General features: G+C 46.0%; 1 protein-coding gene across 3 annotated transcripts in view; it reads right to left on the bottom strand.

Moving 5' to 3' along the window:
* LOC141243255 (endoplasmic reticulum metallopeptidase 1-like) overlaps window positions 1–9,761 on the bottom strand; it is a 135,297-nt gene extending 125,536 nt beyond the window's left edge. For all 3 annotated transcript variants that reach the window (XR_012307661.1, XM_073668918.1, XM_073668926.1), the window contains exon 1: window positions 9,484–9,761. Coding sequence is in view for 2 of the 3 variants with exons in the window: in XM_073668918.1 (XP_073525019.1) it covers window positions 9,484–9,743 (260 nt within the window). In the remaining variant the exon portion in view is untranslated. The remainder of the gene's footprint in view (window positions 1–9,483) is intronic.
* Window positions 9,762–21,872: the final 12,111 nt, after the last annotated feature.

The following is a 21,872-nucleotide window of genomic DNA, read 5'->3' on the forward strand; positions in this document are numbered from 1 at the left end:
ACACTGGGAGAATGTAATGTGGTAAGATGAGACCAAAATAGAACTTTTTGGTATCAACTCCACTCGTCGTGTTTGGAGGAAGAAGAAGGATGAGTAAAACCCTAAGAACACCGTCCCAAACGTGAAGCATTGTGGAGTTAAACATCATACTTTGGTGTTGCTTTTCCGTAAAAGGAACCGGACGACTACACCGCATTGAAGGGAGGATGGATGGGTCATGTATCTCAAGATTTTGGCCAACAACCTCCTTCCCTCAGTAAGAGCATTGAAGATCGGTCGTGGCTGGGTCTTCCAGCATGACAACTAAGGAGTGTCTCCTTAAGAAGCATTTCAAGGCCCTGGAGTGGCCTAGCCAGTCTCCAGAGCTGTAGCCAATAGAAAATCTACAGAGGGAGCTGAAACTCAATGTTGCCCAGTGACAGCCCTGAAGCCTGAAAGATCTGGAGAAGATCTGTGTGGAGGAGTGGGCCAAAATCTCTGCTGCAGTGTATGTTAAAACTTAGTCAAGTACTACAGGAAATGTCTGACCTTTGTAATTGCAAACAAAGAATACAGATTCTTTTTCAATTCAAGTAGAATTCAATTCCACTTTGATAAATTTGCCCATCTATAATATAGAATATATATAACTTGGTGTATATTACTTCATAGTACTATTCATCATGACTGGTATAAAATTATAAAAAGCGCTTTGTCCTAGTGCTTTTGACTAACTGTTCCGGTGCTGATGAGCAATTAGCGCTAGGAGAGTAGAAGGTTTCAGCACTAAGCGCTCAACAAATTAGCAAGCAGCGCAGTAGTCAGTCATTCCTTACCCTAGGTCAGTGGTTTCCAACCTTACTTTAGAGCCATATTCAGATCTGAGAGATGGCTGCGAGCCACATCCAGATCCCTGAGTAGTGACATCCTGAACCCCCCTCCTCATAGTAATGACACACAGGACCTCCATTACTAGTACAATGGTGGTCAAAGCTTTCATGCAGAAATCACAGCAAGATCATGTGCCCACCTCCCTTATAGGCTGCAGTCTTAGGCCAGGGCCACACGAGCATTGATTTTTCTCATGCGAGAGAAAATCTTGACACCTGCTCTTCATAGCTGTTGGCTAGACCTGATGTACAATGACTGCATGCTGCACTGCTAATGAACGCTCAGCACTCATCAGATTAGAAAACATTCAGCCTACGGTCAGACGGCACTGTGACTGTGTGATTGCCAAATGCTCTGAGATATTGGCATAGATAAGCACTTATTCTCCTGTACCAGAAGACAGCCATTCAAACCTTATCCCTAGAAGTAACTGTAAGCAGTGCTCAGCACATACAGTATTAGCTTATTCACACAGACCGACTTCTGTACTGCTAATAAATGTTCAGAGCTGGACTGGTATGGTTCCCTCAGGGAATCCCTCTACACTAGTCCAGAACAGAGCGCTCATCAGCGGTGCAGCAGCCAGTCTGCGCCCTGGCAGGCTATGTGACAGTAAAATATTGTATGTGCAAAGCGTTGTGTGACATGCAGAAGTAGTGCTGTTGCAGAGTGTGACATGCAGAAGTAGTGCTGTTGATTTAAAAGCATTCAGCAACTATTAGCAGTAACACAAGCACATGAGACAGGAAGTGTTGTGCTCCAGAAGCATCCAGCAACTAGAGGGGTTAACACAGTCACAGAAGAAGGGGAGTGTTTTAGCAGAGCCCCAGGGGGATTGTGGGGAAGTTGTTTACTGTCTGAAGGGAAAGGTGGTGTGTGTGTTCTGTAGCTCACAGAAGCGCCCCTGCAAGTGAAAAGGATTCAAGTCAGGAGTGAAGCTAAGCACAGGTCAGGTAGAGTTCCTGAACTAGCAGTGCAGAGTATTGTCAGGCAGAAAGACAAGGACTGGAAGAAATGGTGTCACAGGGATAATCTCCCTCAGCAAACCCTCCCCCCCTCCTCCATCTCACTGTGCTGTAAGGAATGCTGTGTTCATTAATGTGCCTTTGAATTAGAACTGTGCTGTTCTGTACTACTGGGAAGACTGTGAACTGCTGTGCTGCTAAGGAAACTATACTGTTTGTCACTGGAGCCTGTTGCTCATAAGACTTAACTTGCACTGGCTGTGCGGCTTCTTATTAAATGCTACAGTTCTACCGTTTATGAGGACTCTTGTCAAGTGTGTCTGGTCAGCAAGTGAAATAACCTACGTGTCTGTGCCTGAGGGTCAATACCCTGTGTGCCTGAGAGAAGCTGCAGCACATGGTCTATGGTCGCCCTGAGTAACTGTTCCCCCAGGATTCCAAAGAATTCATGTAACCTGTCTCGCCCCTATCTGAACCTAGCGGCGTGCATGTATCAGTTGCCGAATTAGTACTAGGAATAAGTGACACCTATTGTAAGAGATATGTACCATTGCTTATTAGTGCAGGAAACTGACTGCTTCGCTGCTGATGAGCACTTCGTACTAGAACAATAGGGCACCCATGTAAACACACACACATATTCACATTAAGAATAATATAAAAAAAAAATCTAAACATGTTAATATATCACACACACATATATATATATATATATATATATATATATATATATATATATATATATATATATATATATATATATATATATATACACATATATATATATATATACAGAGAGAGAGAGTGCACACATCCATACAAGCATATGTAAAATATGCATGTACACATACGTTGTACATATAACACAATAACATTTTTGTGATGCATTTATTTAGATGACCAGACAATTATTTTGTTCATTCATTCATAGATGATTTTTTTTTATACTCCCAGATCAGCAGTATGTTGTGTTGTAGGATGAACTCGGTAGACATGTGTCTCCCTTAAATCATAACTGTGAAAGAGCAGCCCGACTTTAGACCGAACATGGACAGTAGCTGAATTGAGACTCCTGTTCTGAAACAGAAGAAATACTAGGCCAATCCAAGTATAGTTGCTCATTTGGCTAAGCCAAGGTCCAAAGAATGAGACAAAGGAAGCTGGATCTGCGTCCAGAGACACAAGGAATCTCTAATGCTAGAGAGAAGGTGTGAAGTGCGAGCCTGGAGGCTTGAAGCACCGGATGCATAAGGCCAGAGATGCAAGGCCGGATTCTCGAGGCAGGAGGTACAAGGCACGAAGCCAGGAGGCACGAAGCTAGGGTGTCAGTTTAATCCGTATAAAAGTGCCAATACATCCATATCTTTACTTTACATAACATTACAAAATTGTGCTGACAGGTTTTCTTCAAGGGCGATTTTCGATTTTAATCTAGATTTTCTTTTTTGTATGGGTGGGGTTTAGCAGGAGGACACGGCCATCTTCAGGCCATCAAATTAACTGTTATGTACACCAAAGTGGTGTAAACTATAGCAAAAATGTACTAGTATTCTACAGATACGTTCATGGACTGATGGTGGTTCTGGTGATGTATGCATGGACCGATGGTAGCTCTGGTGATGTTTTCATGGACTGATGGTAGCTCAGGTGATGTATTCAAGGACTGGTGGTAGTTCTGGTGAAGAAATCCCTGCCTATTAACTTAATTTCCATATCCCCCCTCCCCTGCACATCACTGGGCCCTGTGACGTGCAGTTCCTGGCCGGATCCCGCGCATGCGCAATCTACCTTGTATGGAAGGCGCAGTAATCCCTGCCTTCTGTGTAGCCTTGTAGAGCAGGAAACTTGTGCGCAGGCGCCAGGAAGGCAGAGTGACTCACAGGCGCCTGCGCACAAGTTTCCTGCTCCACAAGGCTACACAGACGGCAGGAAGAACTGTGCCTTCCGTACAAGGTAGATTGGCGCAGGTGCGGGATCCGGCCGGGAACTGCACGTCACAGGGCCCAGTGACGTGCAGGGGAGGGGGGATATGGAAAGTTAATAGACGGGGATTCCTTCGCGTCTCCCGGACGCAAAGTTTGTCAGAACTAATTTAATAAAAACGTATTTCAAAGCAAGCAAACCTATAATATGGGCCATACAGGTAAGTATAGATTCACATTTCTATCACCTGTATGCCCATATTAGAGGTCTGATAGGTCCCAGGGGGTGACAGATTCCCTTTAAGGCTAAGTGCCCACGTTGCGGAACTGAAGCATATTTTTTACGCTTCTCCCTGGCGGGAAAATCGCATGCGGATTTTACATGCGGTTTTCCCGCCAGGTAGAAGCGTATGTGAGGCGTCTTTGCAGCGTCTTTGCATGCATTTCCGCATGCGGGTTATCAAGCACTTCTCCAAGTGATTAAGCATCACTTGGAAAAGTGCTTGACAACTTGTTCACACTATATAAATCCATGCAACCGGCATGGATTTATATAGTGTGACCAAGTAATAGTTAAAAAAAAGAATCAGAATGGTAAAAAATAAAAAAATAACATTTATACTCACCTACCGATGCATTCTGTGCCCCGTCCGGAGTCTTGAGCGGCTCACGCTGTTGTGTGCAGGACCTGCGGTGACGTCATTGAGTCATGTGATGGGCCCTTGGCTCTGGACATTCTCTGCCTATGTAAGCTACACTCACTGTGTTATCATTAACCTGTTGACTTTGGAATTTAACCCTTGGCTCACTCTACCTGGTAAGAACTGTGTTTCTGAACTGTGTTGTTGTTTAACCCTTCGTTCACTCCCTCCGGTGAGGGCTGCTGGAACTATTTACTGGAATATTACTTAAATGTGAACTTGTTTCTGGACTTCCCTGAATCTACGCCACATCTAGGATTAACTTGTGAACTTGTTCTTGGACTTCCCTGTGGCTACTGCATACCTGGATCTGACTCTTACTACACCAGCAGTGTTTGAATCAAGCCACGTCACCAGTGTGTCAGACTTTTTCCTTTTGATCGCATTTGTGTGAGGACTCCGTCGTAAGAACATTGCCGACTTTGCTATATAGGTTTCAAAGACTTAATATTGCTGGACTTATTTCATTGTATGTCACTATGGGTTATCTGTATATGGTTTTTGGGTGTTATTGCTGTTGCACAAATACACTATTTGCACTAAAGAAACCCGTCTCTGCTTGTTCATTGCCCCACGCTATCAGAATCCTCGAGTTCCTACAATAGTATTACAGACCTATGGGGAAATACCATTTTACATGCCTGGGGCCTAGCTTCCATACAGAAGCCAAACTTCAGCACATGAGGCCCGAGGCTCAGCTTTGACATGCAACATTTAGGATGTCAAATCTCATTGGACATAATTACACATTGGTGTACACCACCAGTATACTGTAAATTATTTGGGGAAGGCAAAGAAAAAAAGAATCTGTAATTAAAATATAACTTTTATTACTATATCAATTTAAAATCTTTCAATTCATATACATCCATTTGAGGATGTATATTGGAGTCTGCTTTCCCTCTCCAGGTTAATAAAAATTCAAGGGACCCCACACCATTTTTTCTTCTACCTATACATCTATTTCATTCTGCTGCTTTACGCTGTAAATTTACTGTACGCGGCTGATGAAATTTAGTTTCTTCTAGGAGATGGACGTGTAAAAATCAGACGGCACTCACATGGTCCGAGTGCCGTACAATTTTTTTTTTTTATCGCACCCATTGACTTGCATTGGTGAGTCTCATCCAATATACGCAGCAAAACGGAGCATGCTGTGATTTTTTTTTTTCTCAGTCAGATCTGAGCTGAGAAAAAAAAAATCTTAGATGAGCAGGGAATCATTGAATAACTTTAGTCAGAGTGCAATCCGATTTTTTTATCGGATTGCACTTGTCCGTTTTTCTCACAGATGAGTATGAGCCCTAATATACAAGTGCATCTCACAAAATTAGAATATCATCAAAAAGTTAATTTATTTCAGTTCTTCAATACAAAAAGTGACACTCCTATATTATATAGAGTCATTACAAACAGAGTGATCTATTTCAAGTGTTTATTTCTGTTAATGTTGATGCTTATGGCTTACAGCCAATGAAAACACAAAAGTCATTGTCTCAGTAAATTAGAATAATTAGCAAAAAAAACCTGCAAAAGCTTCCTAAGCATTTAAAAAGGTCCCTTAGTCTGTTTCAGTAGGCTCCACAATCATGGAGAAGACTGCTGACTTGACAGATGTCCAGAAGGCAGTCACTGACACACTCCACAAGGTCCCAGAGTTCCAATTTTCATTTGGAAATCAAGGTCCCAGAGTCTGGAGGAAGAGTGGAGAGGCACACAATCCAAGCTGCTTGAGGTCTAGTGAGAAGTTTCCACAATCAGTGATGGTTTGGGGAGCCATGTCATCTGCTGGTGTAGGTCCACTGTGTTTTATCAAGACCAAAGTCAGCGCAGCCGTCTACAAGGAAATTTTAGAGCACTTCATGCTTCCCTCTGCCAACAAGCTTTTTGGAGATGGAAATTTCATTCTCCAGCTGGACTTGGCACCTGTCCACACTGCCAAAAGTACCAATACCTGGTTTATATACAACAGTATCACTGTGCTTGATTGGCCAGCAAACTCGACTGACCTTAACCCCATCTATGGGGTATTGTCAATAGGAAGATGAGAGACACCAGACCCAACAATGCAGACGAGCTGAAGGCTGCTATCAAAGCAACCTGGGCTTCCATAACACCTCAGCAGTGCCACAGGCTGATCGCCTCCATGCAACACCGCATTGATGCAGTAATTGATGAAAAAGGAGCCCCGACCAAGTATTGAGTGCATTTACTGAACAAACATTTCAGTAGGCCAACTTTTCGGATTTTAAAAACATTTTTTCAAGCTGTTATAAAGTATTCTAATTTACTGGGATAATGACTTTTTTGGGTTTTCTACCTGGTTAGAGACCCACTCAGAAGTTTCGCCCACCCCCCTGAACAAAACCCTTAGCGGCACCTCTGGCCCGGAGGAAGGTGCTTGGCGGCCGCAAGTACAGCAGTTAGTAATTTTTTATTTATTTTTTATTCCTTCAGGGAGGTAAGAGATGGGGCCTCAGGCAGGTGCCTGCTCGTTGTTCTATTCCCCCAAAGGCCTCCGTCTTAGAAGAAAAATCTACACAGGGCCCCACTATCAGTATTTGGTCAGTATTCGGTCAGTATTTTTTCTCAGGAGTGGGAGCTAAAACCAGGTGAGGAACAATCAGATAAAAGGTATAATAGAAACAAGTCACCAATTCTGCATTTATCACCCACTCCTGGTTTTGGCTCCCACTCCTGAGAAAAAATACTGACTGAATACTGATAGTGGGGCCGTGGCTTAAGGATCACGGCAGCATCAGAGAAAGAAGCTGTGAGACTGAACACCCTCCCCATAGCCCCTGGCTAGTGCTGACACCGGTTAACTCTATCAGTAAGCAGCACTCACAAAACTTGCTGCACTGTTTCTGATGAGCACTCAGGGCTCGACAAGATGATGGATTCTATACCAGTCGTGCTCCGAGCACTCAGCAGTGAAATAACTTACTTTCCCTCGATGTGATGCATCATGTGAAAGTGACGTAGGCAGAGCAGAGGAGTATGGGAAATATCCGGAAGGCAACTCCGGCTAAAGTCGGCTCATTAAAATAATAGCCTTGTGCCAAGAAAAGGGATTTTTTTTCTCAGCTTCGGTATATACTTTGTTAATGAATTGTAAGTCACATCATATGTTTAATTACATCTGCTTTTAAAGTAAATAATAAACATTTTAGTGATAGGGTTTCTTGAAGCTTGATGTTTTTACTGGATAACCACCCTTTGTCCCCAACTCAAAACTTTGACAACTCGAACATCTCTTATTAGCAGATGAGGTCTGATTACTCTGGGCTTTTCCTTGCTCTCTCTGACCTCAGAGTAGATAAACCTTACATTATCTACAGATTTTTCGGCCAACGGAGTTTCCATCACAGTTGCCGAAAACGAACCAAAAAGGAGGATGATATCCAAGATTACAGAAAAACTGAGAAATTGTGATGGATTCTTCAGCTAATGGAAGATGTTCCTCCTAATCAGATTGATGACCAGAGGCATAACACTGAAGATTTTGTTCAAGCATATGATTAATACGCTCTGTTAGACCAAGGTTGGGGGAGCACCATTTAAATTCACTATAAATCTATGTATGTGGTAGATAATGTTTTGTATATGGGCTGTGAATATAAAAAAATATATATTTTTATATTATATGGGTGTGTTTATCATGTGTCATTTTTACTGTGAATATACAAAAGAACAGTAAATCAATGCAATTGATTTCTGCCATAATCACCTAAAAAGAAATGGCAATTGGCACAAATGTCATTTATTAAAGAAGTTGTCCACTACTTGGACAACCCGTTCTTGATCTAAATGTTTGCACCAGAGAAAATAAAAAAGCTTATACTCCCCTCCCGTGCCGGCGCCGTTCCTGCGGTGTCAGTACTCGCTCTCCCGGGGTACCCATGATGTTGTTGTGATGCCGGCGCCCAATCAGTGCTGGAGTCACTGTCCCCACCTCCTGTTGAATTGAACATCAAGAGAAAGTGAGAGCAGCTGCAGCCCGGACATCCTCTATATGTTTGATTTGTCCAAAGGTGAGGACAGTGTCTCGAGAACTGATTAGGCGCCACATGTCCCAACAACCGCACGGCAGTCCCAGGGAGGGCGAGTACAGACACCACTGGAACAGCACCAGCACGGGAGGGGAGTATAAGCTTTGTTATTTTATCAGGGGCAAACATTTAGATCAAGAATGGGTTGTCCAAATAGTGGACAACCTCTTTAACCTACAGACATATGAAATACAATTACTTCATATGTTGGCTCCCTATCTTTGATGCGGACTCTGTTCCTGAGCCTGCGTTTTTGCCATCAGCTGATGGCTATGTTATTCAGCCATCATCTGCCTCCTCACATCTCACGCTTTCACGATTCTCCAGGGCCAGCAGTGATGTTCATACTTTTAGGTACATTCATACTAAACATGCGTAGCCTTGCTAAATTCACTCTTATTAAACAGGGCTGTGCACGTCTAGTCGGAATGTGGTGGGGAGGGTGTAGTATGCATATTACATACTCGCAGTCACATTTCCTGGCTGGAAATACAGCCTTACATATACGTCTATAGTCTAATACAAAGACATTAGGTGAATTCCCTCTGAACTGTGAACAGATGACAGTCAGGATGATATGCTCCAGCTTAAAAAAAAAAAAATCATAGACAGAGCAAAAAAAGTGACTCCTTCATATCTTTAGGATTGTCCAGGAACTTTTGGAAGTTGGCAACCCTGCCAGGTACTTCCAGAAGGGTGCTGGGCCTGCGGTTAGGGTTTTGTATATTCTACAATTATAGGTGTCTACATAGTACAGGTTAGACAGCTCCTGCAGCACATGACTGTACATGGAGCAGCCTGTTATACCAGGGCCACGCCGGGCAGATCACCGAACCTGGCAGCCCTGTACATCACTGCCACTACCACCTACCGAGCTATACCCTGCTGTACACACAGCCCATGTTATAGCGGGAAGGCTGAATGGCTGCTGCTGCTGCGGATCCCATACCCACCACATACAGCCTGCACGTACCTGGCACTGGTGGCATTAAAGCTGGTGCTGCGGGTCCCCGGTGTCACTAGTTGCCGCAATGATAAGTGCACCAGTCCTCTGATGCCGAGCACATACAGCAGCAGCACTGCCGGCACTCCAGCACCAAACACCAAGGCACGGCTCCGAGTCTTCCGATCATTACCACCGTTATCCTCCCGCCGGTTCCCATGACCGGCCCCAGCCCCAGAACTGGGCACATTGTGCCGGGACCGGCGGACAGTACCTCCCGACCTCTCCATGCCTGACACACTGTAGCTCCGCCTGCCGCTGCCATGGGAACTCCCAGCCAACCAGAGCCCGCGCTGTCACTGATCCGACCAATCACATTGCTGCAGGAAGCAGCTGACAAGCAAAGAATCCCATAAATTCTCTGGTTATGTGCACACCTTCAGTTTTTTTTTATGAATTTTTTGGAGAAGAAACATGAGCAGAAACTCCAAATCCTCCTCAAAAACTCAAATCTTCTTTAATACTTGGAGATTCCGCCCAGTTTCTGCTCTGATAACTCAGCAAAAATACTTAGTGTGTACCAGGGGCGGACACAGACTGTAGTGGGCCCCTGTGCAAGAAATTTTTGGGGGCCCCCCCTGCCCTTCATAAGGCAACAAAGTTATGTAAACATAACCCCCCCATGTGCAGCTCACACCCCCCGTGCATCTCTCATCCCCCCGTGCATCTCTCACCCCCCCGTGCATCTCTCACCCCCCCCCGTGCATCTCTCACCCCCCCGTGCATCTCTCACCCCCCCGTGCATCTCTCACCCCCCCCGTGCATCTCTCACCCCCCCCCGTGCATCTCTCACCCCCCCCCGTGCATCTCTCACCCCCCCATGTGCATCTCTCATCCCCCCCATGTGCATCTCTCATCCCCCCCATGTGCATCTCTCATCCCCCCCATGTGCATCTCTCATCCCCCTCCCATGTGCATCTCTCATCCCCCTCCCATGTGCATCTCTCATCCCCCTCCCATGTGCATCTCTCATCCCCCTCCCATGTGCATCTCTCATCCCCCCCATGTGCATCTCTCATCCCCCCCCATGTGCATCTCTCATCCCCCCCCATGTGCATCTCTCATCCCCCCATGTGCATCTCTCATCCCCCCCCATGTGCATCTCTCATCCCCCCCATGTGCATCTCTCATCCCCCCCCATGTGCATCTCTCATCCCCCCCCATGTGCATCTCTCATCCCCCCCATGTGCATCTCTCATCCCCCCCATGTGCATCTCTCATCCCCCCCATTTGCATCTCTCATCCATCCCATGTGCATCTCTCATCCCCCCATGTGCATCTCTCACCCCCTCATGTGCATCTCTCACCCCCCCATGTGCATCTCTCACCCCCCCATGTGCATCTCTCACCCCCCCCCCATGTGCATCTCTCATCCCCCCCACATGTGCATCTCTCATCCCCCCCACATGTGCATCTCTCATCCCCCCATGTGCATCTCTCACCCCCCCCCCATGTGCATCTCTCACCCCCCCCCCCCATGTGCATCTCTCACCCCCCCCCCCCCATGTGCATCTCTGATTCCCCCCACTCCTGGTTAATTAATTGTATTTAAAAAAATAAAACTTGTTATACTTACCCCCATGCGATCCCTGCAGAATCCTGGCGCTCGTCCACGTCGCTGCCACCACGTTCTCCTGACGTTCGGCCATGTGACGGCGCCACATACATAGCCATCAGCTTTTGTTTTGGCCAAAAGATTTTTAAAGCCGCCACCACGATAAGGTAGACTCTTCTGGCCGGGCCCTACTCTAACCTATTAAAATTTTCTTAAAATATGCAATACTCTTTTTAGATATATGTTTATTTAGTTTTCTTTAAGGGAATGTGTCATATACATTTTTTTTTAAAATGACCAATAATACCACATACAGGGAATACCGCCACACCATGACCAGACCACATATTACCACAACATAGTGACCGAATAATACCACACAGAAGGGAGAAAAACTGCCACACCATGACCAGACCACATATTACCACCACATTACTAATATTACCACCACATTACTAATATTACCATAAGTGTCATTATACACGGGAGCTCTATACATGGTATGTATAATGTAAGTGTCCAGGTAATCTAGTGATCACCAGTGACATTATACACAGGAGCTCTGTATATAGTGTCAGTGTACAGGTAATACAGTGATCACCAGTGACATTATACACAGGAGCTCTGTATATAGTGTACAGGTAATACAGTGATCACCAGTGACATTATACACAGGAGCCCGGTACATAGTATATAGTGTAAGTGTACATGTAATACACTGACTCACTGGTGACGTCTCTAGGTGAAGTCCTTCAGCTACGCTTTTCTCCTTCATCCAGCACAGACCGCCATCACGTCTTCCAGCCAGGACTCATCTCTGCATAAAATAACACAGTTATCTAGAGCACATTCCCCAACTTCTACATTACGCAGCTGAATACAGACGTGCATCCACCATCAATATATGGTTAGTTATTATGCCACCTACCATTCCAAATATAAATTGTAATCCACCACGGTGCCCCCATTAACTGTAAATAGGCACTCAATATATAATTTAATTAGAACCTCTACTCTTTCCGCCAATTTGTTACCAGTTACACTCCTGCATCCGCAACGCCCCCTACTCTATGCTTCCTGCTCCCCGCATTCATTATTTACATGCACCCCCTGCCCCAATTCATTATATCATGTCCGTGCTCTCCCCACCCCATCATCATTTACTCTCCCCCACCCCACATTCATTATGTGCAGCTCATTATCCCCCTACTCCCAATTCCCCCATGTGCAGCTCATTTTCTCCCAATTCCCCCATGTGCAGCTCTCATCCCCCCCATGTGCAGCTCTCACCCCTCCATGTGCAGCTCTCAAACCCCCCCATGTGCACATCTTTCACCACCCCCCATGTGCACATCTCTCACCACCCCCCATGTGCACATCTCTCATCCCCCTCCCCCACATGTGCATCTCTCATCCCCCCACGAGCACCTCTCTCACCCCCACATGTGCACCTCTCTCATTCCCCTCCCCCACATGTGCACCTCTCTCATCCCCCTCCCCCACATGTGCATCTCCCATTCCCCCCCCACACACGTGCATCTCCCATCCCCCCCCCCACACACATGTGCATCTCCCATTTCCCCCCCACACATGTGCATCTCCCATTTCCCCCCCACACACATGTGCATCTCCCATTTCCCCCCCACACACGTGCATCTCCCATTCCCCCCCACACACATGTGCATCTCCCATTCCCCCCCACACACATGTGCATCTCCCATTCCCCCCCACACACATGTGCATCTCCCATTCCCCCCCACACACATGTGCATCTCCCATTCCCCCCCACACACATGTGCATCTCCCAATTCCCCCCCCCACACATGTGCATCTCCCAATTCCCCCCCCCACACATGTGCATCTCCCAATCCCCCCCCCACACATGTGCATCTCCCAATCCCCCCCCCACACATGTGCATCTCCCAATCCCCCCCCCACACATGTGCATCTCCCAATTCCCCCCCCCCACACACACATGTGCATCTCCCAATTCCCCCCACTTCTAGTTAATTGTATTTTTAAAAAAATAAAACTTGTTATACTTACCCCCATGCGATCCCTGCAGAATCCTGGCGCTCGTCCAAATCGCTGACACCAGGTTCTCCTGACTTCCGGCCATGTGACGGCACCGTCACATGACCGGAAGTCAGGGGAATCTTGAAGGCGCTGCCACGGCAGCGCAGCACAGCGCTGAGATGTCCCGGACCCGGCGCTTAGCATGGGGCCAGGGGCCCCATGAGGCGAGAGATGCATAAGAGGGGGGCCCCCAACGGGGCTCCGAGGGGGCCCCTACCGGCCGGGCCCCATACTGGAGTCAGGGCAGTCATGCCCTGATGGCGGCCCTGCTGAGGCTGGAGGGGCCCCCTCTCCCTCGGGGCCCCCGTTCAATGAACCGGCTGCACGGGCGGTAGTTCCGCCCCTGGTGTGTACATAACTTTAAAGGGAACCTGTCATGTAAAAAAAAGCTATTAACCTGCAGATATGGAGTTAATCTGCAGGTTAATAGCGTTCTGAAGCTGACTGGTGCCGCAGTGAGAGCCCCGCTCCCGGGAGGAAATTAACTTTATTCCGCCTTGGGCTTTTAGTTATAGGGGTGCGGCCGGCACGGCTTCAGTCGCCGCTCAATGCAAGAGTGACAGCATTAGAGGGGGGAACGTGTGAAGGGATAGTATGGAGGGAAAGTGCAAGGAGACAAAATGGAAGGAATGTGAGGGGACAGTACAGGGAAAATAGTGTGAAGGGACAGTATCGGGAGAAAGTATATTCACAAGTGTGGGGTAAATAGTATGAGGGGGCAATATGGAAGAAAAAAATTGTTTGAGGCGACAGTATGGTGGGGAAGTGTGAGGGAACAGTATGGGGCAATATAGTATGAGGAGATGGTATGGAGGACAAAAGTGTGAAGAGATAGTAATGGGGAAGTGTGAAGGGACAGTATGGGGGGACAGAGTGAGGGTACAGTATGGGGGAAAATAGTGTGAGGGGACTGTATGGGAGAGAAAAGTGTGAGGAGACAGAAGTGTAAAGGAATAGTATGGGGGGAAAAGTGATGGGTCAGTATGCGGAAAAAGAGTGAGGGTACATTATAAGGGAAAGTGTGAGGATACAATATGTGGGAAAAGTATGGGGGAAAGAGTGATAGGACAGTATAGGGGGAAGTGTGAAGAGACAATATGGGGGGAACAGGACAGTATGAGTAGACGTGTGAGGGGATAATATGGAGGAGAAAAGTGTGTGGAGGTGAGAGTATGAGGGAGAATAGTGTGAGGTAACAGTATGAGGGAGAAGAAAGTCAGGGCACTTTATAGGGTAGAAAAGAGTGAGGGGAGAATATGGGGGAGAAACGTTTGAGGGGACAGTATGGTGAGGGTAAAAAGCATGAGGGGACAGTATGGTGAGGGTGAAAAGCATGAGAGGACAGTATGGGTGAGAAAAGTGTGAGGGGACTGTATGGGTGGAAAGTGAGAGGGGACAATTTGAGGAGACAGTATGGGGGGAAGTGTGAGGGGGCACAGTATAGAGACTGTGTAATGTGGGGAGGCAGTATAGAGATTGGTCAGCGTGAAAGGACAGTGAGGGCACAGGAAGGAGGGGATCATATGCAGAGGGAAGTAATGTGAGAGGGCACAGTATAGAGTGGACAGGCTGAAGAAGGGGCCCATTTTGGATAAGGGGAAGCATTGTGGGGACAGTTAAGATAGGACTGTGTAGTGGTTATAGCTAATACAGGAGAAAAGTGTGGCGGTTATACAGTAGCTAATAAGGGAGGCCAGTGGTGGTAAGAGTTCAAAAGGGCATCCAGGGTGGAAGCAATATTTTATCCCAGAGGATAGTGGTGAGGCCATGTACCATAAAAGGGACAGTTTGGGCATTATATTTTGTGCAGGGAGCACAGTGAGGTGTAATTAGGGACACAGCATAGGACAAATATTTTAAATTGGCAGCATTGGATTATAAGGGCATTATTATTTTTAAGGGCACTAAGTTGGGATATGCTGCTGAAGACCAGAGAAGATGGAAGTCTGCAGAAATGACCTGTGGATATGAAAAGTCATCATGGCGTCTGGACAAGATGGAGAATAAAAGAGAACTACTCCAATCAGATAAGAAATAATTTATAAACACTGACATAACTAGAGCCCGTCGGGCCCCGGTGCAAAATTTGGACCCCCCCCCCTTCCTGCATGTTGGTCAGATGTATGGGCCCTTGTAACGTTCTAAATTCTATAAGAATATACGTGTTGCACCTCTTACGTAGTGATGTCCCTATCCTGTACTAATGTTCCCCATCCTGGGCCCCTTCTGAGTATTTATTTCTCCTAATCCCTTAAAGGTAGATATCCTAGTGTATATGTCCCCCATCTTGGTATATATGCTGTCAATCGCAGGATGTGATTTTCTTATCATGCCAACTCAGCATGAGAAAATAAATGCTAGTCGGAACTGCCCATACTATAACACTGGAGCGAGTGCTATTCGATGAAACATTGGATAGGGTACAAACTTTGGAGATAGAAGTGGATGTAAACCTGCGTTGCCGAGGATCCAATATACGATAAGAGACCAGATGCAGTATGGATGCGGTTTTATTTGTCAATGCGTTTTGAGGTATTCATACCTCTTCATCAGGACAAATCAGAATGATGCATTGTGGTGGGCTTATCTGACTGTATCATAAATTCCTCATGAATAGTGTATAAAAAAATCAGCAAAATTAAGTTTGGATAGAAATTAACTTCAAGGAATAGTAGAAAGTATAGAAAAATGTCCAGTGAGAAGATGGGGTTTGGAATCCAAATTAATTTCCACTGAATTGACCGTAACTGAAAAATTGGTACTGGGAGATACAGAAGTTGGGATATTCAGATTAATGAGAAGTGATTCCCAAGGCAAAAGAGGATCTTCATCAATATTTGAAAGTGGATCAGAACTTAAAGTATGTATAACATTTGAAAGAGCAATGGTATTTACAGGAGTAATAACAATACCAGTATCAGCTGAAAAATTTGTTGGGGGCTTATTTGTTAGGAGGAAATCATTTATTCTCAATTCTAGATGACTGTGTAGGCTAATTAGAAATTGTAATGCTCCTGTTGGCTTTTTTGTGATCATGAAAACTAGTTGTTTTTTTATTGTTAGCATTGGAGTTGGGCAAATCGATTTGTGGCCCGGTCAGTGTTCTGTGACTGTTGGATGGGAGCTCTGCCAAGCTCTTACCTTCCGGGGTCCCAATGTAGCTTTTGATTATCCGAGCTGGCGTGACATCCTTTTGTGGCATGATATAGAAATGACGCAGTGCCACGCAGGCTAATAAAAAGGCATGCTGGGGTTTCCAGAACGTGAGAAATTCACAAGAGCACCTGTTCAGTGGTCAAAGCACTGACCTGGCTGATCAATTGGAGTCCCGCAAATTGATCTGCCCAACTCTAGTTAGTATGATATCTATGAGTGCTGTAATGTATCTATAGCCTCAGGTGTTTTATTTGCAACTTTGTGCTGGAACTGATGCAGTGTGGGCTTATTAGTAACAGTATGCTTCCAACTCATATAAATTCATGTCTGAAAGTGTTGGCACTAGTATTGAGCGATACCTTCCGATATAGGGAAATATTGGATCAGACCGATACCCAAAAAATATCGGATATCGCCGATTCCGATACCGGAAACCAATGCAAGTCAATGGGACACAAATATCAGAATGAAAATAAACCCTTTCTTTCCTTGTAGGTTAATTATACATGAAGGAAAACAACTAAGAATAATGTAGAATGTATTACATGAAAAGCCGGCAATTCAGCAGCGGCATACACCGGAACCCGACAATTTAGAACAGAAAGAATAAAGCATCACACATAGATTAGATAGATAGAAACATGTCAGTCACATATATAAGAAGTACAGTGACAGTGTTGCTTACTGTACTTGTCATTTAGTGTTAAAGGATTTATTTAAAAAAATAATAGTGTTTTCATGCACCGTCTCTTTAAAAAAGCCGGCCGGCAATTCAGCATCGGTACCCGACAATTTATAACAGAAAGAATAGAGCATCTCTCATAGATTAGATAGATAGAAACATGTCAGTCACATATATAAGAAGTACAGTGATAGTGTTGATTACTGTACTTGTCATTTAGTGTAAAGGATTTATTTAAAAAAAAATTGGCGTGGGGTTCCCCGTAATTTTAGTCTCTAGTGGAGGTTAAGCAGATGGCTGGGGCAGATGTTTGAAGCCTGGGAAGGGGGTAATACCCACGGAGCTTCCCAGGCTACTAATATCAGCCCCCATCTGAATACCTAGCCTTTACTAGCTATTAAAATGGGGGACCCAAAAAAATGACGTGGGGTCCCCTTATTTTAATAGCTAGCAAAGGCTAGGCAGACAGCTGGGGGCTCATATTAATAGCCCAGGAAGGGTGCCATGAATTTTGGCCCCCTCCCAGGCTAGAAACAGCAGCCCTCAGCCGCCCCAGATTTGGCACATCCTATTTGTGCGCCAAATCTGGCGCTTAGCCTTGCTCTTCCACACTGCCCTGGTGTGGTGGCAGGGGGTAATAGTGGTGGGGTTCATGTCAGCGCCAGCTGCCATGAAGCCCAGGTTAGTAATGATGGGCGTCTATAAGACACCCCCATTACTAACCTACAAAGTGTTAAAAAGAAAAAACACATACTATTCCCAGAAAAAAATAATTTATTTGAAATAAAACACACAATTTTATTTAATTCTTAGTTTACTAAAAAAAAAATTAGTTACCTGTCCACGTTTCTGCGCTGATCTTCCATGCACAGCTGTCACATCTGGAGATGTGACAGCTGTCATTGCTGCTGTAAGCTCACACTGCCGGGAACACGTCCGCTCCTGGCAGCGTGAGCCCCTGACTGAGGTCACCGGAGTGCATTCAGTCAGCGCAGCTCCGGTGACCTCCTTTACGGCCCTGCTGTACCGTGGGAATTTCTCACGGTCAGCGGGGCCGTAAAGGAGCTGACCGGAGCAGCGCTGCCTGAACTCCGGTGAACCCGCTTATGCAATGATGGGGCTGCTTTACGGCCCCGTCATTGTGGCGGCGGCAGCTGTTTAGAGCGGTCACATTTGATGTGGCTGCTCTAAACTGGAGATCATCGTGGGACACTCAATTTGGACTACTACAGAGGGGTAAGGATAAAATTGTGGTTTATTATTTTATATTTTATTACAGGAGATCGATGGCTTCGGGGAATTAGGTGTCTAGGTGAGTATAGGTGTATTTTTTTATTTTTTACTTTATTTTAGGTGGCGATCGGCGGGGACTTTTAGAATATCGGATACCGGAATTGGAAGTTCCCATAATGCCTGCACTCTGCAGTGTCTCTGAAGGATGATAAGCTGGATGGCAGTGCTCAGCTGCGATCTAGCCTGTCATCAGAATGCCATGTCCCGGTCATGATTGGTGTGTGCGAGGTGTCTGCGGGTGTTTGCGGGTGTCTGCGGGTGTCTGTGGGTGTTTGCGGGTGTCTGTGGGTATTTGCGTGTGTCTGCGGGTGTCTGAGTGCAGGCAGACATAGGCCGATGTGACACTACTACTCCCATCGGCCTATGTCTGTCCCCCGTCCACTCGTGCCAGCAGGATCAGCTCGATGGGAGCAGTAGTTCCCATCAGCCTGATCCTGCTATTTAAATTGCCCTACTGTGTCCTTTAAACTGCCCCATATGTTATTTTGGCCCCCATAGGTTTATATTTTTGCCCCTATACATGTTTTATTTTTTAGGCCCCCATATTTTTTTTGTTTTGTTTTGTTTTTGGTCCCCAATAAATTTTAAATACATTTCATTGGTGGCCAGTGGTTACCTAAAATAAATTAGTTTATACATTACCTGTCCCCGCCGATCGCCACCTAAAATAAAGTAAAAAATAAAAAAATACACCTATACTCACCTAGACACCTAATTCCCCGAAGCCATCAATCTCCTGTAATAAAATATAAAATAATAAACCACAACCTTATCCTTACCCCTCCGTAGTAGTCCACGAGTGTCCCACGAAGATCTCCAGATTAGAGCAGCCACATCAAATGTGACCGCTCAAAACCGCTGCCGCCGCTAGAATGACGGGGCCGTAAAGCAGCCCCGTCATTGCATAAGCGGGTTCGCCGGAGTTCAGGCAGCGCTGCTCCGGTTAGCTCCTTTACGGCCCTGCTGTACCGTGAGAAATTCCCACGGAACAGCAGGGCCGTAAAGGAGGTCACCGGAGCAGCGCTGACTGAATGCACTCCGGTGACCTCAGTCAGGGGCTCGCGCTGCTGGGAGTGGACGTGTTCCCGGCAGTGTGAGCGTACAGCAGCCATGCACAGCTGTCACCATCTCCAGATGTGACAGCTGTGCATGGGAGATCAGTGCAGGAACGTGGACAGGTAACTATTTTTTTTTAGTAAACTAAGAATTAAATAAAATGGTGTGTTTTATTTCAAATAAATTATTTTTTTTCTGGGTGTAGTGTGTGTTTTTTCTTTTTAACACTTTGTAGGTTAGTAATGGGGGTGTCTTATAGATGCCCATCATTACTAACCTGGGCTTCATGGCAGCTGGCGCTGACATGAACCCCACCACTATTACCCCTTGCCACCGCACCAGGGCAGCGTGGAAGAGCAAGGCTAAGTGCCAGAATTGGCGCATCCTATGAATGCGCCAAATCTGGGGCGGCTGAGGTCTGCTGTTTCTAGCCTGGGAGGGGGACAATATTCATGGCACCCTTCCTGGGCTATTAATATCAGCCCCCAGCTGTCTGCCTAGCCTTTGCTGGCTATTAAAATAAGGGGACCGCACGTCATTCTTTTGGGGGATCCCCCATTTTAATAGCTAGTAAAGGCTAGGTATTCAACTGGGGGCTGATATTAGTAGCCTGGGAAGCTCCGTGGGTATTACCCCCTTCCCAGGCTTCAAACATCTGCCCCAGCTGTCTGCTTAACCTCCGCTAGAGGCTAAAATTATGGGGGATCCCACGCCAATTTTTTTTTTAATAAATCCTTTATTTTAACACTAAATGACACTTGAGGGGTTAATAAAGATGCAGTCCCTAAATTATTATTTATTTTTTAATTAATTTTTCCCAAAAATTTTGAGGTGGGCTTCGCCATATTTTTGTATGCCAACCAGTTACAGCATCCAGGAACGGGCTGCCCCCAACTCCCAGCTGCCTAGCTGGGAGGTGTGGCTGACCTGTGCGGCCGTGGGAAAGTTCATGTGAGTTCATGCAGTCAAGCATGAACTCACATGAACCCTCTGAGGGCACCGCGGCTATTTCAAATGAACAGCTGATCAGCATCAGCTGATACCTCAGCTATTCATTTGAAATAACCGGCGGGAGAGCGCAGAACAGAACGGGAAAGCCCGCGGTGAAGCCTTTTCACTGCCGGCTTCCCCGCCCGGGTCCTTCGCTCCCCACCCGGTCCTAACTTACGATCGGGATGGGAGGTGGCGGGGGGAGCGGCGGATCGGGATGGGAGGCTGCGGGGAAGCAGTATGGGGCTGTGTGATTGTTTAAAAGCCGGCGGCTTTTTACCGCCCGCCGGCTTTTTACCGTCCGCCGGCTTTTAAACAATCAAGAGAATTCTCTCAGGCTGGGATTTCATTCCGATATTCGTGTCCCATTGACTTGCATTGGTTTCCGGTATCGGAATCGGCGATATCCGATATTTTTTGGGTATCGGTCCGATCCAATCCGATCCGATATTTCCCGATATCGGAAGGTATCGCTCAACACTAGACACGACTGATATGTTGAGGAGGATTGACGGGATTTTTGGGGAGCCAGATGTTCTACTTGTAACTGCAGATATAGAGTCCCTTTATACCTGCATCGGACACGAGGATGGACTTGAGGCGGTCCGCTTCTTCCTGGGGGGCAGTAGCTGGGACAGCACGACCTGTGATCTGATACTTGAGCTGCTCCATTTCATCCTTACTCATAACTTTTTTGTTTTCAAAAATATATTTTATTTACAGATGCGCAGCACTGCGATGGGAGCAGCATTTGTGCCTTCGTACGCTAAGCTCTTCCTTGGTCTTTGGGAGAAGACTCTTTTTGGCGGCGAGGGCGCACATGCCATGGAACCCATCCAGTGCTGGTACAGATATATAGATTTATTTTTTCTTTGGAATAGGACGGTGGAACAGCTTGAGCATGGGTCGTTTAAATAAAAATTAATTTAATATCAAACTTACATACAGTGCGGATAAGAAGAGGTTGGACTTCCTGGACATTAAGTTGGAAGTAGATGATGATGCATTTATGCAGACAGATGTGTTCCGGAAGTCCACCTCTGTTAACGCCTTGTTACATGCGTCATCCGCACATAGTGCGGCAACTATTCGTGCTGTCCCAGTTGGTCAGTTCCTTAGGATGAGACGGATTTGTTCATCTGAGGCCAAGTTCGATATGCAGGCGAGGGACTTGAGATCTCGCTTTGGGGCCTTGGGCTACAGTCAGAGATGCAACAAGGCGGGCTATAGACGGGCTAAGAATACCTCACGGAATTCACTTCTTTATACTCCTTCTAAATGACAGAGGTGTGATGGAAGAATTCGATTCATCTCTACTTACAATCATGAATAGCATAATATGAGAACTATTTTAGAGACACGCTTGCCTATGCTTAAGACAAAATCGTCTTTGCAATCGAGTCTGCAATCAAGTTTACCAATCACCCCTCTAATGACATCTAGATGTAGAAATTTAAAAGATTTGTTAGTTAAAAGCCACTATACACCACCCGTGGCAAAATTGTTTGGAAATAGGGGTCCTAATTTGGGATTTTTTCCGTGCGGCTGCTG

The sequence above is a fragment of the Phyllobates terribilis genome, unplaced genomic scaffold, assembly GCF_046119375.1.
Source record: "Phyllobates terribilis strain yellow unplaced genomic scaffold, ASM4611937v1 Scaffold_1__5_contigs__length_1240528914, whole genome shotgun sequence".
Classification (NCBI taxonomy): Eukaryota; Metazoa; Chordata; class Amphibia; order Anura; family Dendrobatidae; genus Phyllobates; species Phyllobates terribilis.